The following is a 27,839-nucleotide window of genomic DNA, read 5'->3' as shown; positions in this document are numbered from 1 at the left end:
CCAGCAAGAGCACTTACCCTGTGGTAAGAACATAGCAGAGGAGTCAAAATCTAAAATAATTACGTGTAACCAAAGACAAAAATTGTAGTTAAAGAATTCAGTGGCAAAAATCAGACTGAAACACTAATGAGAATGCTAGTTTAATCACATGGTGTACATGCTATGAAAACTTCCATTTGAACTTGTCTAGCATCTGTTTGGCAGCCAGACCAAAATGGCGTGCCCACATCATCATCACAATGGTGCAGCAGCAAAACCTATTTACTTTTAAATGTTACTGAGAACGTATCCACACAAAAAATAAATGTACCCATTGTGTTCCATTGGCTTCCCAATCTCCCAAAAACAATGAATTTGCTATTTTAAAGGCCAAGGAATGACTCCGAACAACTAAACTACAACTGCAAGATCAGGATACTGCTAGCTTCACACTTTTCCCAAAATAAGCACTGTTAGTATTATGGTATCAGCAAATGCCATCACATTCATCATAGCTGAGATAATTCTCCCTGTAGGCACAGTCTAATTCATTTTCTATGAACGTCTTTGCTCTTTTTCTTAAATCCTCTTGATTTCAAAGCTGCACTTCACTTCTTTCTTATCAGGCTTCAGCAAATCAAACACTCGGTCCTGTACAGCCTGTGTAAAAAGCTCTTTGCACCCTGCTAGAATATTCCCTCCTATAATTCAATATACATTACATGGCAAAAACTTTATGGATAACCCTTCAACTTACTGAGTTCAGGTGCTTCAGTTGCACCCATTGTTAACAGAAGCATAAACTCAAGCGCATAGTCATGCAATCTCCATTTACAAACACTGGCAGCAGTATGGGTCCTACTGAAGAGCACAGTGACTTTAGAAGGATGCCACCTTTGACACAATTCTGCATGTGAAATTTCTGCTCTGCTACATCTGCCCCAGTCAACTGTTAATTCTATTATTGTGAAGTGGAAGCATCGAGGAGCAACAACAGCTCAGCCACAAAGTGGTAGAGCAACCACACAGACTCACAGAGCAGGGCCACCAAGTGCTAAAGCATACAGCTCATAAAAATCACCTATCTTCTGGTGCATCACTCACAACAGAGCTCCAAACCAGCTCTGGAAGCAACATCATTAGAAGAAATGTGCATTGGGAGCTTAACGAAATGGGATTTCATAGCCAAGCACCTATACACAATCCTAAGAATACTGCATGCAATGCCAAACATCTGCTGGAGTGCTGTAAAGTATGTCACATTGGATTCTGGAGCAGTGGTAATGTGTTCTGTGGAGCGATTCATCCATCATGCTTCAGTAACTGGCAGCCTGATGGATGAATCTGGGTTTGGAAAATGCCAGGAGGACACCACCATCCAGACTGCAAAGTTTCTACTGTAAAGTTTGGTGGAGCAGGGATAGTGGTGTGGGGCTGGTTTTCAGGGTTTGGGCTAGACCTCTTGAATTCAGTGAATGATACAGTGAATGCTGCAGCATACAAAGACATTTTAGGCAATAGTGTGCTTCAAATTTTGTGGTAACCATTTGGAAAAGGTCCTTTTCTGTTCCAGCATGACAGTGTCCATGTGCACAAAGCCAGGTCCATGAAGACAAGAAGGAACTCAAGTGGCCTGTACCGAGAGCTGCCCTCGACCCTACTGAACAACTCTAGGATGCATTGGAACGCTGATGGCAAGTTAGGTCTTCTATTTCAACTCCAGAAACTTGTGGAAAGCCTCCCCAGAAGAGTGGAGTCTATTACAACTGCAAAGAGCTGGTCAACTCCATGTTAATGTCAATGGTTCTGGAAAGGGATGTCTCACAAAGTTGTACAGATGTGGTGGTCAGGTGTCCACAAACACAAAACATTGAACATATAATACATGTGTGCGTGTGTATGCAGTATATATACACTGGTTGTCTGCAAAGAAATGGCTCAAAAATTAGTTCCTTAATAGCAGTTCACTGTTTTTTGTGATTCCTTCCCTAGCCGTTGCTTGACAAAGAACCGTTTCATCCTAATAAGGATTCTTTGCTTAGAAAATTCTTCAGGCTTTGAAAAAGAGTCCTAATAAGGGGACAAAAATAAAATAAATATTGGATACTAGGCAACCAACTGATACAAAACTAATACTAACAGATTGAGAAAGTTTGAATTTAGCCTGCAGTATTGTATTTCGCAAAAGTTCTTTCAAAATCAGAAACCCATTGGTGTTTCACAAATCTGTTATCATTTGTTCATGATTGCAACCTAGGATCTAAATAAACTAATGAGGATGTTCCATTGGGAAACAAACATGGACCCCTATGGCATCGCTCTGAAGAGGCACCATTATTTTTAAGAGAGATAAGGAATCACACTGGCCATTAAAGTGATGTTGAAGAACAATTATTGTTCAGAGTGTATATGCAGTAGTGCCAGTAATGTTCCATATACAGAGAACAATGAAATACTTATTCACATGTCCAACAATTAATTACACTGCCATAATAAAACACATACATAAAAATCAGCTTTCTTAAGAGGCCCCCTTCCCCGTCCACTTATTTAGTTTTGTTCCGAATTCCTACAACCTCACAAGAAAAAACTCCTGTATATTAACTTTAGTCTTTTAACTATCAGTCTGACAAAAATCATACAACTGAATGATTTTGGATTGACTGGCATTTTACCAGCTACAAAAAATAAACAAGTGCTGAAAATGGATTAAAAAATAAAGTTAAAGTCAAACCATGAACACTTACCTTTAATTGGCTTTTGATACAAACATTCAGTAAAGTGCGTGTGATTCGACATGGCATCTTTAAAGTAACGTTAGTTTGCGTGAAAGCTTCCTTAAAACAAACGTTAACAGAATCCTAGTATTCCGGAAATGGGTCTTGTGCCAGTACAGTATTAGTTCAATTGTACTTTGACAGATGAACAAAACTGAAAATAATTTCTGTTTCTGGCAATGGTTTCTGCATTGACTGCAGATACGCCATCTATGCATTGGGCCGACTGGAGCCGATCGCTCGTTTCTACTTGTAGTACATTGTAAAAATAACACGAAAGAAAAACCTGCATCCGCGCGTTATTATAAAGCTCCTTAAAACTCAACGGTAAAACAATAGCACCTGAAATGCTGTTTGGCAGGTCTGTGTAAGATTTATGTTGCAAGTGTTTTAAGCCGTCCGGCAAATCGTGTAATGCCGGTCTATTCAAATGGCGGCCTGCGGGCCACATGCGGGACAGAAGTAGAGTGGCCCAGCCCGCGTTCCCACCAGAAACGCAGAGTGAAACATATTTCACGAGCCTTCAGAAATTCCCGCTTAAATTCTTACTGTAGTACAGACCGTACAAACTCCGTGTAGACTAGCAACATTCAACCCACAATGTATTGCCTTTTCTTGTGACGGAACGGCACCTCGGCTGCGAGAGCTGGTCGTGGCATCGACTACATATTTTATGATTCATTAATCAATTGTGTGCGGAATCTTATCTGTATTCCAGTTTTATCAAGTGAGTGCAAACGTGGGTTTTCGCAAATTAATATAATTGCTACTCCAATGAAAGTGTCGTTACTGACGGTCTGCGGACTTCTCTTTTTACCTTTGGTTGGCCCCCCACTCACACTCTTTGATCCGGCGGATTTATGGCTGTTAACGAGGACGACGATCAGCCATTGACACTCAAAGCAAAGAGTGAATTGGGAAGACTGCATTTCATGAAAACGTGCAAAAAGTTTGGAATTTTCTTTAAAACGCAATCAAATTAAGTAAGCATTGATTGCTATGCAGGACTACATAGCAGCTTTTTGTAGAATGTAGAGCTTGTTATTAACCTGGTGTTAATATTCTTCGATTTCGTAAATTCTGTGTAAATGTAAACTATTAAGGATAATATTAATGCAGTAATGTTACGTAATGGTAGCACTGCTCCTTGATAGTAAAGAGCTTCTGGGTTCGCGTCCCGGCTCCACCCTGTGTGAATCTTGCAAAGCGACTTCGAGTAGTGAGTAAAGCATTATATTATTGTAAAGAATTATCATTATAATTGACGATTTGTCAGTTTCAAATTGTAAACGCTGTGATTTTTTCACCAAATAAATAAAAAGTAGATCTAGGACTTTCGGCCTCTATGTACCTTCACAGTACGTCAAACTTGATCTAAATGCGACCTGTGCATCTTTTTGTTTAGAAGATAAAGACACCTCTAATCACAACTATGGTTCTCTCGATGTGAGCAGATGTTATATTCATGTGTGCTAGCCACTGTTACACTTTTTATGGGTTTGTGCACCGACAGCTTTATAGCATTGATAGATTATTTTTATTCTGTTAAATGCACTTTGTGATGTGCCTGGGTCATATATGAGCATAATATTTACTTTCTGGGTCAGATGTGAGCAAAATGGTTATTTTTTATTTCAGAAGTGGAAAAAAAGTATTGCTAATAACTCAGTTTCTGTTCAGTTATAATTTCTATTGTTTTTGTATCGCACTTTTTGACGTTCATGTGCCAGATATGACCAATTTAAAAAGGTAAACAATGACTAAACATGATTTATTTTTCAATACATTCGTCATGGTTTAAAATGCGATATTACCTGCTGCATACTTGAACTTGTCATTGAGCAGCCCTGTCGTAATGTCGTGATGCGCGTGCCACGTGCCGATGTCACACTGGACTGACGCGATCGGCTCCACGACTTGTTGCGACTGTGCCAACGCGAGAGCCCAGTTGTGTGAAGCGCTAGGTGATCCGCAGAGTTGCTCCCGACGGTAACCTGAGTATCTGAAACTGGACGAATGCTTTCTTATGAACATTTGTAATCACACCATAATGCCTGCATGTGATACCAGACTTGAGCCTGCGTTTCTTCATAACAGTACTGAAGTCGTGTGACGTTCGTCCAAAAAGGTGCCTCAAACAGTAGTAGTATTACTTTGCGTCATTTTGAAGAATTTTAGCATCCAAAATTAAGGTCGCTTTCTAAACGGAGATCTTGAAGACGAGGCACGAGTAAATAAATTAAGAGTCCCCGAAATGTAAAGCTGACATTATGAATTAAGACCACAAAAACGATGTTTTGCAGTGACGCTCGCATGACTAGGCAGAAAACGTTTTTACCATCTTTTGATCTGCTTTAGCTTCGTTAAAAATGTGTTTGTAACAAAATGCATTTTTTTTCCAAGAGAAAATACAAGTCAATAAACATACAGTATTGATAGCTAAAAACGCAGAAAGAGCTCATAGTGATCGTCTCTGAAAATATTTGATGGAATGACAATCAGAGTAAAGTAATGGAAAATGCTAAAATAAATAAATAAATCCGCGCCGCATTATTGTATAAAGATTTATGGATTTCTACGAGTCGAGGGAAGATAATACTGTACTGCTAAATCCAAAATTTCGGCACAAAAAAAAAATCAGTTCAGTTTAGTTTGTATACACGCACCCTGCTGCGTCCGAAAATAAGACAAGCTTATCCAGTCGGGGATTTAATGTGGATGTTAAATCATTTGTGTTCAGTGCTGTCTGTGTGCTTTGTCACTGCCGAGCCCTCATTTTCCATCAGAACAATTCTAATTGATTTAAATGGTCTGTTCAGCCCCACTGCACGCATGATCACATCGTAAGTGGTCTTTAGGACAATTAGAATTTTTAGGACAATTAGAAATGTCGGCAATTTTTATTATTATTGCAAGGAGAAGAAAAAAAAATGATCGCCAAGAGCAAAACCAATTATTATGGCAAAATATGCAAGTACAAATGTTATTCGGTACCTTTTCTGAATGTTTGTTTCGCCAGGGCTTTCTTTTTTCTTTTCTTTTCTTTTTTTGTGAATGGGGAGGAGGGGTGGTAGCTGGAGAATGGAGAGTGTGTGTATATCTGTGCGCGCGTGTGTGGTGGTGGTGGTGGTGGGGGGGGCTTAATGTATGCAAAATTAATTGATATATCTTTTATAATTGATGTGCTGTAAAATTAATGAGTAATTTATGTAATTAGTCAATTAAGGATAATTCCAGCATATGTTCAATATGCCCAGAAGGTGTACTTTACAAGTAGTTATTTGTCCAGGAGTTTGATGCTGAGAAAACTACCTAATTAATTTTTTATGCATATCAGCTCACTATCTATTTAACAGCTCCCTTTGTGAGAGCAGATTTAATATTTGTCTAACTTGTCTGAAAGGATATACAGCACAGACCTGAATTAGCCTCATGGTACCTTTAAGATGCATCTCTAATATGGAGACTAATACATAAATAAACCAATAACACCCCCTCTCACAAACAAACTGTATTTGTAAGAAACAAACTACTATATGTTTTGTTATTTAAGAAAACGTCACTTCGTTGTCACCAAAGGTTGCAAATGGGAATCATTAGAAAATATTTAAGAGCAATACAAAGATCGTTTGGACCCTCTTAATATTCCTTCCTGCTCACCCACTGACCCTTAAAGTAAGTCTGCAAGGACTTTGGTGCTTCAGAGGCATAATGAGCTAGATCTGTTGGCTAATTAATTGACACTGTTTTGAATATTCATAACTAATATAGCCAGTTCGCTCTTAATTACATTGTTGGACTTTTCTCTAAGGATGCTAAATCACCAAAGACTTAATTAATGTAATGTATTCCAGCCCAGCCTGGATGAGAAAGAAGACAGTTGCTGTCAGGAGTTGTACCATGACACCTGGCTGCTCTTCTTTTGTTATTCACTCTTCAACAACCAGGAGATGCCCAAAGTTTGCTTTTTTTTTCCAAGTCCTTTAAGGAATCACAAAGCTATTTAAGCAGACAGCAGCTTGTCTATAATGAGACTTTTTTTTCGGCAATTAACTGAAAGTTGTGTGGGAAACCGCACACTAGGCAGTTTACGAGCAAAACAGTATTAATCTCAGCATAGGAAAAGCCACAGCGCTGTAATAAACTCTCAGAAACAGACGTGTGTGTGCCCACGTGCTTCTGCCTAAAGGTGTGTGACTTTCTTTTAGTTTGTTGTTTTTACGAATGTTCTTTGCGTATTTGTCACGGTAACGGCATACTCTAATTTCTTAATCATTTCATATTAAATGTCGCTCATTAGTATCCTCGGTGAGTAGGCAGTGCTGATCGGAGTCTTAACGTGCCTCTCTGTCTTTCAGCGTCAGACATAAAAACAATCCGTTACAGCGCTACTAAGAACGATCACTTAATGAAGATAAAAAATAGGCATGTAAGGTGCCTTAAAAACGGCATCCAAACAGCTTCAGATAATATGAGGGTAGAGCAGTCTTAAGAAAATGACCCCACCACTGAAGCGCTCCATACGGACGCTTACAAATTAGCAGCAGTGCAGCATTTAAAGCGCAGAAGAAGATCAAGCTCTTTTCATCCTGGAAAATTCAAAAGGAAATATTTTTGCTTTAATTTCTTTACATCGATTTGGTGATGTTTTTCATGATATATCATTAGGAGTTAAATGAAGTTTAGTTTCTTTTATAGTTCTTTTTTTCAAATGACTGGTGTTTAATAAGAAAATTAATTCTTAAAAATTAAATATATTTAAAACTTTACCAAAATGTATATGACATTGAATAAAATATGTGGAAAAAAATCCCAATTACTAGCCACACCAACTGTAGGGAACTGCATAAAAGTCTTAACTTTAAGACGGCCCATTATATAGCAAAACAACAATAGGTTTCCAGACCCCACCATCCTTAAACAGCTAAACACTTGCGATAATTTTTAAAACACATTACATAACGTTATGACAAGCATGTACCCGTTTAAAACTAAAACGTTTTGCATCTAAATGCATGGATTTACAAATTACTGTACTGTCATTGACCAATCGGGTTTTATTTCTGGAGCAAAATATTTGTTAATTAAAAAACAAGCTTACGTTACAAAAAGATTAATCAACAAACTGAAGGCGCGTCGAAGTGGACATCCATTAATTCACCTCATTGAGCAAAAATCAAGCGGCCGGAGAAGTGACGTCACCAATTGGAATGTAACTGCGGAGGACCGCGTTACCTGCAAGGAAGGATATATTAACAGAATGGCTTAGGTCAACACATGCTATTATTGTATTTTACAGTTTGATTTGAAAAATAAAAACAAACTTTATGAAGTTTAATGTGAGTTTGACATGAGTGAGCTTTTCTTAAGTAAATCTGAAGTCAGTCAGACGGATAGATAGATAGATAGATAATGGAAGGCACTATATTGCATATTTTACAGTATTTTTCATTGCCACATATTCTATCTATCTGGCAATGAACAATACTGTAAAATATGCAATATAGTGCCTTCCATTATCTATCTATCTATTTATCTATCTATCTAATAACCTGACAGCTTATATGAAATTATGGAATATCTGTAATAAAAAAGCTGGGACGGAGTGTGATCCTCCGCGCCCCTTTAATTCAATTATTGGACTAAGTTATATATATATATATATATATATATATATATATACAAATGCACATATGACTTTATATAAATGTCTAAATATATAACGTATTTTTCTCATTTAGTGCAGTTGTAAAAGATTTAGTTAGTCATTAACTTGTATTTTTAAAACAGTTACCTATTTTAAGAAGCTAAAGCCGCCTTTCGAATCACTGTTGGATGTTAAAAGCGCAGCAATATTAACACATAAGCTCTCAACCTAACCGAACCCAAGATCTGGCAATTGATCCGCCTTTTTAATTTAATTTTTTTCCCAAAAAAAAACAAACAATGGAATTAAAAAATGTTTCAAAATCTGTCTTTTAATACCAGTCTCTAAATATTAAACATATTGGCAACTGCTTTAAGTAAACGGTGGCGCATAATTTACTTCGAAATTAATAATAACTAATCTACTATTATTGTTGTTGTTGTATTTTTTTAACTAATATTGGTGTAGTAGCGATGCTGTTAAACTATCTTCTTAAGGAAAGGTAACAATTACTTCAAGGTGCTAAAACCAAACTCTTATATGATTTAATTTGTTTTGTCAGCCATAAAAATTACAAATATCAGTTTTTAAAAAAAATTTAAACTGGAAATCTTAAATTAAATTATTATTTTTGCGTAACGTTTGCAGATGAAGGTTCTTAAAATGGTCGCGTGAAGATAAACTTAACAAGTATTTTGGAGTTAATACTTTTGAATCAATAAGGTGTAATTTGGCCGTTAAACTAAAATGAAGTGACATGAATGCTGTTTACACATAAACCAAAGGTTTTCAAACATGTTTATCCATCCTTTTGATTTTTTTTATCCATTAGAGTGTCCCAACATGTTTATGTATCTACGGTCGAAAACACTAATAATAATAATAATAATAATAATACGATTGTGTGCATTTAAAATCGGTGCATTTTCAAGCCCTGCAGTGTATGTGATTGTGCGCATTTTTCAAGTTGTACATCCCTAACTTGCTTATCGCTCAATCTGGGAATGACCTGACAAAGCTTCACTTAAAATCAGTTATTCTAATTTAGTCTTTCGGAAACCCTAACGCCCAGGTTTGCTTACTTTCATTTGAAAACAATTTTCATGTTGATTATACCGCTCATTCTTGATAAATTACCAATAGTCCCCATGTTGACAGTAAGCTCAGTGTGTGTGTATTTGTGTGTGCGATAGATAGATAGGCACTGCCGTGCGTGGCCATTGCTGCATACCTTTGCCCCCAAGGTTGCAGATCCAACCCGACTCTGTGTTCACATTCGCTGCTCGATTTCTATTGGCCCGATTATTTCCTAAGTAGGTGCAAATAAGACAACATTAGAGACCCCCTTTTCCCTTGAATTGTCCCAGAGCGATTGTCATGTGATAATAAAGAGGGACCTGCAGGGGTCTCAGCATCTCTGTGATCATTACAAAACGCGGCTGCTTAAGCAACAGAGCGCACATGAAACACAAGCGTTTGCCACCGACGAAACGTGAGCTGCCTTCTTTCGTGCGATTTGAACTGGTTGATTAACTCCAACTTACTTCTTCGGTTCCGCTGTTAAGAAGCCTCGCGTTAACTCGTTCGGAAAGTCTTGGATTTGCGTTGGCATTGCTGTGTGTGGACTGCTGTTTTTTGAATCTGTCTTTAGAGAATCCTTGGCGAGAAACTTTTCTGCACTCTTAAGCTCCTCTTTAAATCATTTTAATTGGAAAGTTGTTTGCAGTACTTCGGTGATCACTGAAGTGGGGACATTGCTACTTTCGGGAGGAAGGAATATTTAGAACGGCTAAAGGTATAACCGAATATTTTTTTTCTCTTAACACTCACTTTTCTCAAATATATATATAAATTTAGAGACTAACCTCCGGCACTAGGAGCCCTGGATCGCCTTTCTGTAGAAGAGGTCAGCATTCAAAAGTAATTCATATGTTGTGCCGTGCCTATCAGCAGGAGCTGTAGGTGTCTGAGGACCACAGCTTAAAGACCAGAATGCCTCGGCCTGGAAAGAACTCCTACAGTGACCAGAAACCTCCTTACTCCTACATATCTCTCACTGCCATGGCCATCCAGAGTTCCCAGGAAAAGATGCTCCCGCTGAGTGACATTTACAAATTTATCATGGACAGGTTTCCGTACTACAGGGAGAATACGCAAAGATGGCAAAACTCTTTGAGACACAATCTCTCGTTCAACGACTGCTTCATTAAGATTCCGAGAAGACCAGATCAGCCCGGGAAGGGCAGCTTTTGGGCGCTGCACCCAGACTGCGGAGATATGTTTGAAAACGGCAGCTTTTTACGTAGGCGGAAACGATTTAAACTTTTAAGATCTGAGCACTTGTCATCTAAAAACTCACAGATGCTTCATTACTTTCACCATCAGCACCACCCAGCTAAAATATCGATCGGCCCACCAGAGTCTGCCACTGGCGTGGGGAGGCTGCCCCACTTTCAGACCTACAGCCTTAACGGAGCTCAATCCACAGGATTCAAGCACCCGTTTGCCATCGAGAACATAATTGGAAGAGATTACAAGGGCATGATGGCCAGCGGCCTGCCAATAGCTTCAGTGATGCATCACCTCGGGTACCCAGTGCCAAGTCATCTTAGCAACATGGTCAACAGCATGTGGCCACATGTTGGGATGCTCGACTCCATGGCACCGATGCCAATTTCTGCCGATTACGGGTCTTTCGGTGTTCCCGTGAAGACGCTCTGCCATCCCAGCAGCCAAGCTATGCCAGCTGTCCCTGTGCCAATAAAGCCCACGCCGTCTTTGGCTCACACTGTACCGGCACTTACAAGCAGCGCGGCGCAAATCTGCGCGTCCACCGCGTCCGTTGCGCTGCTTGAGCAGACTCTCTCCGACTCGGCGGACGGCAAAAACGGACCGCTGCTGTCCGCCCTAGTGCATTAAAGAAGTGCTGGTGGTCGGCGGCACCAGGCAGAGGCTCAGTATTACCTCAGTATGGGGATTCACTAACGGGCCCAACGTGGTGTTTCAGAAAGTGCTTACACTCCTCGTACTAAAGCCTGTGGCCGCACACAAAGTGGCAGATCTGTACTGCGTTATTTTTGGTTTAGTTATTTTATTTTTTATATAATTGTCGTTCTTGCATCATTTATTACTTAATGATACAACTTCCTCATTATCTTATATTTGGCACTGGAAGACATTTTTATTTAAAAAAAGAAGATAAAGATATTAGTAATTCAGCTTGGAAGAACAAGTAAAATCCTTTCGCTACTGCTGGGAAAAGTGACTTTTATTCTTATATCTGCATCTGGTAAACTTTTTAATCAAGTAGTTTAATGTTCTAAATTTAGACAGGTTTAGGATATATTTTTTGCAGTTTCAAATATAAAAGTAATGTCGCTAAAAAATCCATACGAATAAAAAGAAAGTTTTTATGTTCAAATGAATCTATAAATGTAGACGAAGAAACCGAAGAGAAATGTTGAAAAAGAATGCGAAAATTCAGCATTTATGTAATGATGAACTGAATATTGCACAGACGTCTGCTATAATTTCCATTGTCTAGGCACGGCGTTCCAGCCGGGACGCTGATCATTCGCTTGAAAGGCCAGTTCGGTTTGTCATTTATTAAAACTTTGTGGGTCAATCAGCGGTGAGTGGACTGGACGCCGAGAGAAGCGAACCACTCTGGGACCACTCTAGTGAAGGACGTGACCTTACTGGTAATCTGGAGGAAAACGCAGAGCTCAGTACATTAGTATTGTACTTTTAACTACTGAAACTGAAGGATTTAGAGGAAGCACTTTACTTTCGTTATGTCAATCTCAAGTGGAATTAAACATGCTTATCTCCTATTGTTTTGCATTGACGCAAATGTTACTTGTTATATTAAGTCGTGTCTGTATTCAATGTGCGAATATAATGAAGCTATTTGTGTATAATATGTTGGAAATAAAAATAATTTTTATTAAAAGGCAAAAAAGTGCATTTTTTACTTTGAAGCATTATTACAAATATATCAAAGTACATTTTAATATAAATATATCGTGTCTTTGTTGATTATTATTATTTTTCGTAAAAAGCATAAATCCTTATTATATTTTGCTTGCTTTATACTGTAACAATGTCTCGACATGTCACCGGCATGAATTGTGCGCTTTTTTAACACACCACTTGTTGCTTGTAGAACAAGGCTTGATCTGCGCTGGTTCGTATAAACCTGTTTTTTTAGTTTGATTATTTTTTGCATAGGGCATTAACAATTATTGATGTTCTTTTATCGTACACTTCATAAATCACCGTAGTACCCTTGAAAGATATCGTATGTTACATGTACTTTGCACCCTTTAACATCTTCTTCTTTCTTTCGGCTGCTCCCGTTAGGGGTAGCGGATCATCTTCTTCCATATCTTTCTGTCCTCTGCATCTTGTTCTGTTACACCCATCACCTGCATGTCCCCTTTAACACAGTTTATTGAAAATGACCTAATAAGCCATTCTGTATATTTGTGAACATCAGTGAATAAGAAACGGGAACAAAACAAACCAAAAATGTAGCACCCATACCTCAAGATGAGCATTAGCGAGCAGATTTATTTATACGTCTATCTATCATTTTATAGTGCATTTCATTATCTATCTATCTATCTATCTATCTATCTATCTATCTATCTATCTATCTATCTATCTATCTTTGCCAGATGCTGTCTTTTCTTTTATTTTCTAAGTTTCCTTCTTAAAACAGAGCGCAAACACGCTCCGCTAAAATTATTATTCTTCACTAAGTTTCACTAATCGTCCAAATTAAGGTGTTGTTTATTGCAAGAGTTCTGCTAATAATTCGCGTGAAAGAAATCAGCCTGGTATTGGTGAGAATTCTTTCAATTCCACAGATCATGTTTATTAAAGATAAAGATCTTGCAATTTGTGCATAGCGTACATATATGCTTTTCTATCACTTTTAATTGTTGTGTATATTATAACTATAAAAACAGTTCAATATTTATTGATAACTTTATAAAAATGCTGACCAGCTTATGCATGTGGTACCTGCTGAAGTTAGAAACAAACTTGTAGGTTTTATAAATAATCCTCTTTTAAAAGTAAACTTTCAAAACGTAAAGTAACATTTGTTAGCGGAGGCTACCAAACTCACTACTTTTCGTTTCATTTGCTATGATCTGCCATTTTTGACGTATTTTTGTCCAGCGGTGATAGCCGTCAGTTTACTTCACGTTATCATCAGGATGTCCACCGGACATATACGGTCTGATATTAGTATTAGTGCGGTCGTTTTTTTGCACCTCATACTCACGTCTATATATTCCGACTGGTCAGGATGAGAGGAAACTGAGCCCTGCCTTCTGTTTCTGACAAGTCCGTGCTTACTTGACAGGTAACACCTGATAGATGCTCCTGAAAAACAGAAGAGCCAACTCGTTACAAATAACGTGAAGTTTAAATGTATCGTCGTCTTAAATGTGAACACTGGTTTCTTTTTTGACACAATCATATTTGTTTTTATATAAAATCATTTTTAGTACTGATTATTTTCACACCTGTTTTGTAACACATTTCTTTTTTATGCAGGCCTAAATTCCTTTAAATATGCCTACTGTCAACAATTTGAAAGTCAGTATGTGTGTGTATATATATATATATATATATATATATATATATATATATATATATATATATATATATAATTTCATTAGTGACTCCATTTCCTTAAATTTCATATTTGTTTTCTACCTAAACTGACATTTAATGAAAGCAGCTGTATTTAAGCTGTTAATGGACCAAAAAGCAAAAAATGCTAAGAGATGTAAACCTGACAGCTTTACTGTTTTTTTAGTAACAAATACTTTTCTTTCACTATTTGAAATTTATGAAGGTTTCTCATGAACCCCAGTAGGTTTTTAATGCAGAATTGTTTTGGGTTTTTTTTTTTTTTTGCCATTATTGATAATTTTAGTTAAAATTACGATGAATCAATTTCACATACAAGAAAAGCAAAGACAAGTTCAAGACACACTCATATTTGGATTACATTTACACACATCATATTGACATTTAGGATAAAGTCACCTGTCTTTTGATTTCATCAGCAAATTCTATTTTGCTTTTTGATATATTTTCTTATTTATTAGAATGCTAAAGCATGCATGGTTATATGTTGCATTCACTGAGCAAAAATAAAAATTCAAATAACCTATTTTCTTCACATAAACTAGTGAGCCAATAAAATCAGATAATGGACCAATGTGGTTGTTTTCTCAATGCTTTGAATGGTTCAATTATACTTTTATAATTAATATTTGTGTCCAAGATGAATACTTTAAAATATGTGTATACTCTTTTGTGCATTGCACTGAAGTCAAACAAAACATATACTGTAAATGCTAACATGATCTTGTTTAGGACAGAGTGTGCTTACTGTATGAAAGATAAATAATTAAGTATATATTATGTAAAAATATTATTTATTCTTAAATATGTTTCTCTTTCTTCCTTTCCACCTCTATATGTGTGTGAATGATGTACATACAGAATATACTGTTTAATGTATGGGTGTATTTCTGTATGGAAGTTTAATTGCATTTTAATAAACATATATTATTGTTATTATTATTAAATCTTCATGATATAATTGCAATTGACTTGACAATGCGCAAAATATAATATATTCAGCCATCTGAAAGTATTTCTTTTGCTTTGATAAGTAAAAATCTGTCACACAAGCCTTCAGATTGTACGTAACTAAATAATGGATTATCTCCGTTTCAAAGATGCACTCCGTCTACAGCATGAGGTAGGAGAACACTAAACATTTCTAGCTTAATGCTATTTAGGCCTATCATGTGCCACTTATATAGCATTTATATTCCTTAAGGCATTAAGTTAGAAAATATCAATTAAAAATGTTCCTTTTAGTAAATAGTGTAGATTAATTAAAATGACTTGCAATGAAAAAGATATGAATGTAACTAGATGCCGCAACTATTAAACAAATCTTTATAATGACAGGATATAAAGTATGGTAAAGTAATGTGGAACAAAGTTTAAAAATATATTTTGCTTTTCCAGGCATTTTCATCTGAGTTTTTTTTTATTATTTCTACAGTAAAAATCAAAGCATGTTGTAATAGCTACTGTTTATATACGGTCAAAACCATACATTGTTCTCATTTATTTATCGATTTGTCTTGTTATTGTTTTTAAAAAACATTTAATTATTGCTTAACATACATGAAGATTTGTAATACTGCCTTAAGCATAGAAGCCTTCAAACGCTCTTCTTTGAAAAGGAACTGCAAACATCTCAAAGTTCTGTTGATATGTTTCGGGTGCTAAGATTAGCTAAACCATCGAACTGGATGGACCGAGTGGTCTCTTTTTGATTGTCAGATTTCTTATGTTCTTATGTTTGCAGTTGTTTTTTAATACCAAGGCCAGATGTAGTAAAAAGGGCTGCAAAAATAAGACATCTTCATATCAGGCACAGATAATAATATACTCTTTTGAAAAAATGCAACTCCTTCTTGTAAAAAACATTTTATTATTTATGACATGCATGTTTTGCAGCTCTGCTCATTCAGCTATGTTACTTGGTGAGAGTTAAAGTTCTTGTCTTTTGCATTTATTAAAAACATTATCTACCACACTGGATTATCCTCTCTATTAACAGTACTACAGGCTAAGCTCAAACACACTATGTGATAGTTTCTCTTTCAGGTTACCACGGTTTTCTGTTTATACATTTCTTTTTCTGGCTGCTTTATATTTTTTGATAGTAGTTTGACTTTTCAAGTTGTTTTATAATTACATTTCCTCAAACATTCCTTCATGGAATTCAACCTCAGAAAACGAGTCCACAGGGTACCTTTGCACCAATATGATGAGCCGTGTCCTTTGGTGTCTCACTCAGTGGCAGGGAGACGACCAGTAGATTCTTAGCTAAGTAGTCTGATTGGGGTCCTGCAATATCATTCGTAGTCATTCTGTGTTATAAGGAATAGAGAACTCTCAGATGGAATTGTTATAATTTCTTAATGAGTTCTTAGTTAATGGGGTAGGACAGGTGGACCATAAATAGCGACCACATAGGATTTTAGTTTTGTGGCTTTGGGAAAGTTTACTGACAGCATGTATTCTGTTTTGTGGTCAATAAGAGTTTTGCTTCATTGCAGTTTTACTTTGCAGACCCAGTGAGTATAACTTTTTTTTTCTACCTTGTTTCAAATTCACCTTAACTTCTGTTGTTTCTGTCACTCTGATTTGGCTCATTTGCCATCGAGAGGACAGGGGACGTGCACCATTACAAGCTGATTACCCACGTAAAATTTCATGTTTAACACATTCTGTAATTTGCTAAGTAGTTGAGGACAATATGTCACGTAAATATGCCACAGTTAAAATGATGTTATGTTTAGCAGAGGAAAACATAAGATTGTAATGTACAATATGCAAACTTCATAAACGGTATGCATCCCAAAAACCTTTTGTTTTTATTACTTTTCATAGCTGCCTGTACTCTTTCTCCAAATCAAATTAAATTTATGTATCTTTACATTCATTGTTGAATCCACTTACCAGCAATGGGACATGGGTATTTATGGACACAAGTATGTAATTGTGTATTTATTTTTTGTTGCTGTATTTCTATTTTCACCATAAATAAACTAATTTTAGATCATCAGGAACAGAATTTCATCAGAAGCATCACTTGCCCAGCGTGCCTATGAAGAGAATGAGAGCGATGCAGTTGAAATCTCATTAAAAGGTACATAATGCGATTTGCTAAGGAACAGGGACTACAAATCTGAAGCAATCTAATGTAACGTATATGCGGTGTCACCACCTAAAGTCCATCTCTTTTTAACAGGATCATCTGATCAGACCCATTAATGAATTCATTAATTAGATGATGAGTTAAATAATAAGAAGATTATAGTTATCAAAGAAAGAACCCAAAAGGTGAGTCATTATATCAAAGTAGGCTTAAAATGTCTTTGAGGTAATATATATTCTATAAATGATGTATATTATCTTTACTTTGACCATATGTAGAAAAAAACTAGGATCCAATCCATGTAGATTCTACAATTAAATGATACCAAATTTGCAGTTTGAAGTAACAGACATCCATGTTCACACTTTCTGTTTACAGTGGTCTATTAATACCATATGCTCTGTAAATAGAAGGGACCTCTCATAGCATCCTTCTTTGCAGAGAATAAGCCAAAAATATCAAAACTGGTGTGCATATTTAAGAGAGCCCACTGGGGGGAGACATACAAAAAGGTCAACACAAAAAAACAACCTCTGATTCCACTCTTGGCCTGCTTATACATGGCTTCTAGCAATGTCTACTCACCAACTTGCCTACTTCAAAGGTGTAGCCCCACACTCTCATCCTGACCGCCCACTCTCTCTCTCTTAAATGACCAACTTTAATGTGAGTGACTGTGTTTATGAGGGTCCATGTTTGTGTAATTGCATGAGAGTCCCCATGACAGATTTATATCCCATCCAAGGCTTTATTCCTTGATTGGCCCTTTTAACTAATGGCGTATGGATTGACTCTCACAGGCTAAATACTGTGAAGTTCAGAAAGACATGGTGTTCTTCAGGATGATTGCTGTAATATGTTATTAGCATTAGCAAGTTTCTGGAAATAAAAGTCAATGCTAAAATAAGAACTTCTGTCACAAACCAAAAGCATGCCGTGGTGTTGTGTGACCACTGAACAAATGCAGCATCTTTCTCATCTCCCAATGCTTTTGCTGCATTTGTATGTCAAAGGACTGTGGGTTTATTTCCCTTGTCAAACATCAAACTGTTTCTTCTTTCTGAATCTGCTATCTAGTACTACGTCTAAATAACCTTCTCCTTAAAAAGGCTCACTTTCTAATGGATCGCCTTACCTTTGCAACCTGTAAATAATACATTTCTGTCTTACCCAACCATGATTATTATTCATGCACAGTGATGGATGAAACTATTCACACAAAATTGCAAAAAAATCCTAAAATAAATTATGTTTCATTTCCAGCGAAACTCATGATATTCACACAAGCAGAAAGGTGTTTAGTTCCCATCTGTAAATGTTTACATGCAATAATTTCTCGTGGGTGCGTCTGCCTGTCATTTTGTATTTCAATAAAGATATCTAGTAAAGGAAATCACCGGACGTGTGCATTTCCTAAACTGGGATAAGGTGATTGCTACATAACAGGGAGGGGATGGCAGTGGTGGCTTTCCATATAGTGAAAACCCAGTAATGTGCACATATTCGTGTGGAGAATATGCAGTATATCAATTTTTTTAAAAAAACACTGTGGTGATGTGAACAAGAGACACACAAAGAACTTAAAGAGTTTAAAGAGGTGTTACAGATCAGATGTGTTACGCAGCACACCGAAAAGAACATGGAATTGTGAACAAGGCTTTAGGAAGTAACTGTCCTCGTTTTCTAACCAAAAAGAATGCCTTTAAAAGCCCTAAAAGTTTTTTTAGCTTGTTTTGTATGTCACAATCGTAGAATTACCCGTAAAGCGAATTTTTAGTGTCTGCAAAACTGCATGCAAACTGAAATTTACCTGTATCACGCATCACTAGTCATGTGACTTCTGGCTTCCTGAAAACATGGATGCTTTAACCTACTTGAAGCTGGGAAGCCACCTTGCATTGGCTCATTGCTTACCACTCGCTTCAGTACTTTGCATCCTTCATGTAGCACAACTTTTTCTTTTTACTAAGACTGTGTTTGCCTTTCACTCTCTGATCATATTTGGTATAGTATGGATCTTGTCTGCTTCAGTAATGTCCTGTTGCCCTCTAAGTGAAGATTTCTGCATCAAACCTGCTAAATCCAGAGCTTCATGAGGTAGTAGATTGCCTGAGACCCGGTGCCAGCCTTGTCCTAGATTCTTAAATTGAGTTGTGAGTTTTTACTGTAGGTAGTCAAAGCAATAGATGAATGGTGCCTTCATAGTTTGCACATCTAACATCATAATCCATTTTAATTTCTTCTTTCAGCAAGTTTTCTATATATTTCTTCCAGGTGTTATTGATTGCATTACACTTAATTATAAAGTTTCCTTTAGCATTTTCCAAGCAATTCACTTCCAGCTTATTCCATCTTTTTTTGCCATCTGCCACTAAAGAATTTTCTCTTTTCGTTGTTAGGTATACTTGAAAAATTGTTCTTCTTGCCTTCCTGTACCTTCATCACTGCTTTTGTAGTATTTGATTTTTTTTAACATTTTCTAAAACACTTCCTTTCCTTGGTTGAGGTTATTGCGTATGAGGTATTCTTCAGTTTCTGAGGTCCCTTTGCCCAACAGCTAACTTCATCCATTATTTTGCATTCTGCATGCCAGATGCATTTAAAAGTTAATGAACACATAGTCAATTCATCCTCCTCATTCAGGTTTCACATATTTCATCTTCTCCTAAACTATTCATCATTAACACATGTATTCTTCCTCAACCAATACTAAAAGTATATAAGCAACGTCAAGTCTCATCCTCACATTTTTTTTAATCATTCCTCAGCCATTTCCTTTCACTATCAAGTAGTCTGACGTGCTCCTTACAATATCACTGACAAAATCATCACCTTCAAAATCCCACATATGAAGACCAAAGTCTTCCTTTTATCCACTGTCACAAAAACAGACCACAGACATCAAAAGGTTTGGGGCAGCCACCCGTATATTGTGTCTTGGCTGCAAATGGGTTGAATTGGTTGTGATGTTCACAGGTTTGAGTCCAAAACAGAACTGATTGTAAAATGAAAACGTGGTGGCTTTAAAGCCCAAGACAGGAAGTGACATCATCAGGACTGGAACCGAAAGTGACATCTTCTGGTCCGAAAGTGACACTGGCACCAGTACTGGAAGTGATGTCTTCGAGACTGGAAAGTGACATCATTCATTGTGCTGGTACCAGAAAGTGACGTCATCACCGGCTCCGGGACCTAGTGAGATTTCCCATGGTCTGGCATGGTAGTACTATTCTTAAGGCCTTTCACCTGTCTCCCAATAGCATGTGTGTGACTCCACCAACATAGGCTCCAATGTGTACATTCAAAGTGTTATCCAACAAATATTTCACCTGACCTTCCCTTGACAACCCCCTCTACTCCTGAAAATCTCTTTTCACCAGTATTTTATATTTGTCTAAGCACATTAATCTCTAACATAATCAGTTTGCTCTGTCCCAAATCTCTACTTTTTGAATGTATTTTGCTAATTTCTTCTTGATAATCTTTCATGCTACCTCATTTTATTATCTTCCCCAAAGTTTTCTTTTACTGAACCTATCATCTTCCATCCAGAAGTGGCTGCATTGTTTAGGCACAGTAACAGCAAATGCATCTTTAATTTCATGGTGGAATTCTGATGTCTCTTAACTCTTACATTTTGGAAAGCATCATCTTTCAATCTTACTCTTCTAGAACTTGCTGTGGCAATGATTAATGAATCATCAGGTTCATATTTTGCAGTGCAACCTCTGTGCAACCAGATATCCTGCAATGGGTGTTGTTTTCTCCTTCTTTCTTCCAAGATATTCTTCGTATGAGGCCTGATGTGAAGGTTTTGTTTCTCTCCTTGGTTTTGTTGAGGAAATTTTCATTTTACCTCTTTCAACTGCCAAATTTTGTGGTTGGGTGGTGTAAAGGGGCTTTGTTATTTTTACTGTTGGTTGGTATCATTGTCTTCTTATGACTTTTTATTTTACGAGAAACCTGCTGATTATTGTTGTTGATTATAATTACTACTACAACTCCGATAAACCGTTAATTTAATTGGTAGTTAATTTGTGCCAAATTTTATCCAGACTTTTAAAACAAATGAGTCGATGATTTTGCTTCAACTACATAACTTGGTAGTTTGATCACCAGTTGTTTTATCGTGAAGACTTTCATTTTGTCCTGAAAGGCATTATACTTGCCTCCTAGGTTCTCTTTTATTGATAAACAAAACAAGTGGCCATATACAGTATCCTAGCTTTTGAGACATCTGAAAATACCCTGGAAACTATTTTAAGATAACTGCAAATGCATTGCAGATATACAGTGGGTACGGAAAGTATTCAGACCCCCTTCAATTTTTCACTCTTTGTTATATTGCAGCCATTTGCTAAAATCATTTAAATTAATTTTTTTCCTCATGTACACGCAGCACCCAATATTGACAGACAAAAAAAATAATTTTTGAAATTGTTGCAGATTTATTAAAAAAGAAAAACTGAAATATCACATGGTCCTAAGTATTCAGACCCTTTGCTGTGACACTCATATATTTAACTCAGGTGCTTTCCATTTCTTCTGATCATCCTTGAGATCACCTTCATTTGAGTCCAGCTGTGTTTGATTATACTGATTGGACTTGATTAGGAAAGCCACACACCTGTCTATATAAGACCTTACAGCTCACAATGCATGTCAGAGCAAATGAGAATCATGAGGTCAAAGGAACTGCCTGAAGAGCTCAGGGACAGAATTGTGGCAAGGCACAGATCTGGCCAAGGTTACAAAAAAATTTCTGCTGCACTTAAGGTTCCCAAGAGCACAGTGGCCTCCATAATCCTCAAATGGAAGACCTTTGGGACGACCAGAACCCTTCCTAGAGCTGGCCGTCCGGCCAAGCTGAGCTACCGGGGGAGAAGAGCCTTGGTGAGAGAGGTAAAGAAGAACCCAAAGATCACTTTGGCTGAGCTCCAGAGATGCAGTCAGGAGATGGGAGAAAGTTGTAGAAAGTCAACCATCACTGCAGCCCTCCACCAGTCAGGGCTTTATGGCAGAGTGGCCTGTCGGAAGCCTCTCCTCAGTGCAAGACACATGACAGCCCGCATGGAGTTTGCTAAAAGACACCTGAAGGACTCTGAGATGGTGAGAAATAAGATTCTCTGGTCTGATGAGACCAAGATAGAACTTTTGGCCTTAATTCTAAGCGGTATGTGTGGAGACAACCAGGCACTGCTCATCACTTGTCCAATACAGTCCCCACAGTGAAGCATGGCGGTGGCAGCATCATGCTGTGGGGGGGTTTTTCAGCTGCAGGGACAGGACGACTGGTTGCAATCGAGGGAAAGATGAATGCGCCAAGTACAGGGATATCCTGGACAAAAACCTTCTCCAGAGTGCTAAGGACCTCAGACTGGGCCGAAGGTTTACCTTCCAACAAGACAATGACCCTAAGCACACAGCTAAAATAATGAAGGAGTGGCTTCACAACAACTCTGTGACTGTTCTTGAATGGCCCAGCCAGAGCCCTGACTTAAACCCAATTGAGCATCTCTGAAGAGACCTAAAAATGGCTGTCCACCAACGTTTACCATCCAACCTGACAGAACTGGAGAGGATCTGCAAGGAGGAATGGCAGAGGATCCCCAAATCCAGGTGTGAAAAACTTGTTGCATCTTTCCCAAGAAGACTCATGGCTGTATTAGCTCAAAAGGGTGCTTCTACTAAATACTGAGCAAAGGGTCTGAATACTTAGGACCATGTGATATTTCAGTTTTTCTTTTTTAATAAATCTGCAACAATTTCAAAAATTATTTTTTTTGTCTGTCAATATGGGGTGCTGTGTGTATATTAATGAGAAAAAAAATTAATTTAAATGATTTTAGCAAATGGCTGCAATATAACAAAGAGTGAAAAATTGAAGGGGGTCTGAATACTTTCCATACCCACTGTATAAAAAGTGGTCTAGATATTATTTCAAGATCTCTCAAAATGTAATTTGGATATCTTGAAAAGCTTTTTAGATATCTTCACTCTCAGTCACATTTTAGATATCTAAAAATGATTTCCTGAAAGTTTAAAATTGGTTTTTGCTACAAGCACAGATATGTTAACATGTGTTTCAAGGCATCTGTAATTTTATTTCAAAATATCTTTAAAAAAGAAAGGCTATTTCAAGATATCTGAATATCATTTTCAGATACCTAATATAAAACTAAAATATTAAAATGAATTTCCAGGTATTTCAAAAACATCATGTCCATTTTGGCTTATTTCAAATAGTTGTTACGATTTCTTGAAATAGACACAAATTCCTATTCAGAACATCTGAATATGAGATATCTCAAAATGAATTTTAGATTTTTTAAAATGTGTGCAAGGTGAATCTGAGATATCTGAAGATTGATTTTAGGTATCTCAAAATCCATTTGCAATATCTCAAGGAGCATTTCAGATACCTTAAACTTATTGTGACGTATCTTGAATTTTTTTCAATTAATTTTGAGACATCTTAAAACAGTAATTTGGTGTGGTGTAACATTCAATCTCTGTTAAGAGAGCTTCTGAGGTGGGATTCAAAAATGAGAACTGTGACGCTGTGAGGCAGCAGCTTTTCCCACAATGTCTCCACGTCATAGAGAATTATGGAGAGCCGGATTAAGCCTACATATTGCACTGGCTGTCAATCCAAATAATTAAGAGTGAGGATCAGGGCAAGGCAAGAATCAAAAACTTAAAAGTTTAAAAAAGAGAAAACTTCAAAGCCAAATCCTAAACCAAAAATCAAAGACAAAAGACAGAGCTTTGTGTAAAATATTAGTAATCAACATTCAAAATAAGCAGTCCAATCTGAGCTACTTGTTACTATTTTAGATCCATCTTTATACTGCAGGGAAAAACCTGGGGGTTGGTGACAGAATTGGCACTCCAGCCACCATAAAAAAAACTCATACTGTTCCATTCAACCTGAACTAGTGCAGTGCTGAGGTGTCACCCGTTGCATGGCTGCACTCAGGTCTTAATCTGGGATAGTGAGTTGGTTTGTCATGCAGTGGGTGCGGCAATGCGCTGTATCAGAGTATGCTCCTAACCTCTATATAATGACACTTTGATAACATCCCAAGCAGTATGGCCCCAGTGCTTCATGGTAAATCCAAATGGAAATTGACACTGCAAAAGTCCCAAAATAGCAGCACCATCCTCAAAACAAAATGGCATTCAAAAAACAGTAAAACACATTGTGATGGACAGCCGGGTCCCATGCCTGGCCAGGACGCCTCTGCTGCATATGTTCCGGGAGAGCCACCATGGGCAGCTCAATACCTCCCCCGGGATGCTTGGTGGCAGCCTCCCTGACCGATGTTCGTTCCCCAGTCTCCCGCATGGCTCCATGGGACATGGAGTCCTCCACAACCTGGGTGGGAGCTGGGGTGGCCGCTAGGGGGTGCTGCAGAGACTCAAGAACCCGGCTGGACGAGTCATCAGCCCCACCCGGAAGTGCAATTGGGACCAGGTGGTCAAGCCCGGGGGGCCTACAAAATGGGCCAGCCTCCACCACTGAAGGGCCAGAATCGGGAGGAAGAGGACGAGGTTACCTGAGAGGAGAGGTGGTACAAGGCGGAGAGTTGTTGCTTTTGTGTTTAAGTGCTTTTGGGACTGTGTTAGGCCTGTGGGACACGGGGAAGACGTGTGCCCACGGGTGAAGAAAAATAAAAGCCTGTGTGATTTGTACACGTGCCTCTGCGTAGTCTGTGCCGGGTCGGGCGCTATATAGCGCCTTTATCACAACATTAAACTTTTAAACTGAAGCCCTAACCAAAATTCTGATTGAAGAAATTGATTCCTTGGGTGTTAAAATACCCACAATGACAAGAAGAGTAGTACGGGCAGCTTCAGGGAAACCAAAGTAAGATTAAAAAGAACAGAGAATCAACACAAACAACCTCCATTTTTTAAGAATGAATTATTTTACTATCTCTGCAGTATTTTCTACCCAGTTTCTTTTATTGTCATTTGCAAATTTCATGTGGCCAATGATGCCACATGAGATTTCTCTTCTTATCTGTATTTTTTACTTCTTATTAAAAGAATTTTATCACATACCGTCATGACCGATAAGAACTTCCCATATAAGTAATAAACAACTAAAATAAATGTATGTGAAAAAGTATTTTTCTTAGTCTTCCTTGTATTTTCACAATGTTTGGATGTTGTTTGATGTGATTTTTATAGTTGTTGTGAGCTGGACTCGAGACCTCGAAAAATTTCACAAAAAGCAGACCAGGACCTGCACTGGCCAACCTAGAAGAGGGTCACCCTACACAATCATTCTCCCAACAACTACCAGCAGGCTTCAGTCTACCTGTACCCAAAAAGGAGAAAATGGCATATAAAGGTCAAAATGTTCTTAAAGGTCTCAAAAATATCACAATGCCACACAAATGGAGGAAAACTATTAAAACTTTAGCTTGAAGCGTTAATTTAAAGTAAAGAATCTTTCTAAAAAAATAATTTGTTAACAAAAAAGGCTCAACAAGAGCAAAAGAAGTTGTCTAAAATACAATCCAAGGTAAATAAGTTCAAAAAAACACCAAAGAGTAAATGAAATACAATAGCAAAAAGCTCCAAAAACCAGCAATCTGAAAAAATAAATAAATAAAAATCACACGTCAATGAACCACTAGAGGATCTCTCCAGTTTCTCAGCCTTTTATAGTTAATGGGAGGATCCAGTAACAGTGATACCACAGTGGCTTCATCCACAAAGAACAGAGAACATAAGGACAGTTAAAGAACCGGTACGTAAATGAGTTGAAACACATTCAAAGCAAAGTTAAATACACAGAAAGCCAATCATACATATAACAATGTAACAAATATGATCTTATACATCGTGTCCATCACATGCCAAGCAACACACAGCATTTCAACAGCCTAAAGATCCTAAAAGGTGATGCCCACGAAAAATAAACTTTACAAAATGATTGCATCAATATAATGGTAAAAATATATAAGAAAAATTAGGAATTATTTAATTCAATTTAAATCAATTAAAAATACTTTTCTAATCTGGTTTTGCCAATCAGCTTCAGTCACATCTTACGTATTACAATTTATTTGAGAAATTTCAGTCTGGTTTTCGCACTGGTCATAGTACAGAGACGACACTAATGCGAGTTGTAAACGACATTCTGATATTCTCTGATGAAGGAAACTCCACTGTAATTATGATGTTAGACTTAAGTGTAACATTTGACACCATTGACCATTCTATTTTACTGCACAGGCTAGAAAATGATGTTGGGCTTACAGGTACCAACCATGCTCGCTTGGTTTAGTTCTTATTTATCAAATCGATTCCAATATGTACAGAAATGTGCTGACAGTACTCCATCCTTATACACATAAGTGAGATATGGTGTCCCGCAGGGCAGAGTACTGGGACCTTTACTGTTTTCAATTTACATGCTTCCACTGGGATCTATCATTAGGAAACATAATGTTAATTTTCACTCGTATGCAGATGACACCCAGTTATACCTTTCATTTAGATCAAATGAAGTTTCTCCGATGTTGTCTTTTAATTAGTTGTGTTAGTGAATTCAAGGACTGGATGGATGAGAACTACTAGTCTTAAAACACAGATAAAACAGAGATGTTAATTGTTAATTTTACTGAATCAGCCCGAAACTTCGGAGTTCTCTTTGACTATAGCATGTCATTTAAAACACATATTACAAAGCTGTCCAAATCATGTTTCTTCCATCTTAAAAATGCTAGGAAATTAAGGCGCTTTCTAAATAAACAGGATTCTGAGAAATTAATTCATGCATTTATTTCTAGTAGAATTGACTACTGCAATGCTGTGTTCACTGGATGTTCAAACTGTTCTTTATACAGCCTCCAGTTAATCCAAAATTCTGCTGCAAGAATTATCACAAGAACAAGAAAATACGAACATATAACTCCAGTTCTTAAATCCTTACACTGGCTCCCGGTTAAGTTTAGGGCAGATTTCAAAATCCTCCTTTTAACATATAAAGCATTAAATGGCCATAGTCCGGCTTACTTGTCTGAACTTATCATGACTTACAAACCAGAGTGCACATTAAGATCTCAAGATGCCGGTCTGCTTATGATTCCAAGGATTAATAAAATAACAGTGGGAGGTTGAGCTTTTAGTTGCAGGGCTACAATAAGAGATGCCCCTTTGGTCTCAGCTTTTAAATCCCAGCTGAAGACTCAATACTTCAGTTTAGCATATCCTGACTAGAGCTGCTGATTAACTGTACAGACTGTATCTCTGTTGTTAGTCATTAGCACTAAAACATAAGTAACATGATAGTTATAATTGAATACTAACCCTCACCTATTCTGTTTCTGTTCTCGGTACTCAAATGTGGCACTTGATGCCATGGCCCACCCACTGGCTGGCCCAGCACTGTTTCAGCTGTGGAATGGCCAAATGGGGGAGCTTGATGGATGAGGTCTCCGGGACTATAAACAAATCCAAATCATATTATGTGATGTCATCCATTGTTAAATTCTGCTATGTACTTCTAAAAAATTTTATTTTTATAGTGTATTGAGGATTTGTTCTGTTCTGTGTATTGTATTGTATTGACCCCCTTCTTTTTGACACCCACTGCACGCCCGACGTACCTTGAAAGGGGTCTCTCTTTGAGCTGCCTTTCCTGAGGTTT

The 27,839-nt window shown here is 37.4% G+C and overlaps 1 protein-coding gene across 1 annotated transcript; it reads left to right on the top strand.

Moving 5' to 3' along the window:
• Window positions 1–10,395: 10,395 nt before the first annotated feature.
• foxb2 (forkhead box B2) lies at window positions 10,396–11,322 on the top strand. The gene has a single exon (XM_039752861.1). It carries the CDS (start codon window positions 10,396–10,398, stop codon window positions 11,320–11,322), a length of 927 nt encoding a protein of 308 aa, XP_039608795.1.
• Window positions 11,323–27,839: the final 16,517 nt, after the last annotated feature.

The sequence above is a fragment of the Polypterus senegalus genome, chromosome 4, assembly GCF_016835505.1.
Source record: "Polypterus senegalus isolate Bchr_013 chromosome 4, ASM1683550v1, whole genome shotgun sequence".
In the NCBI taxonomy this organism is placed as follows: domain Eukaryota; kingdom Metazoa; phylum Chordata; class Cladistia; order Polypteriformes; family Polypteridae; genus Polypterus; species Polypterus senegalus.
The sequence above is the reverse complement of the archived record's forward strand: the minus strand, read 5'-3'. Positions and strand labels throughout refer to the sequence as shown.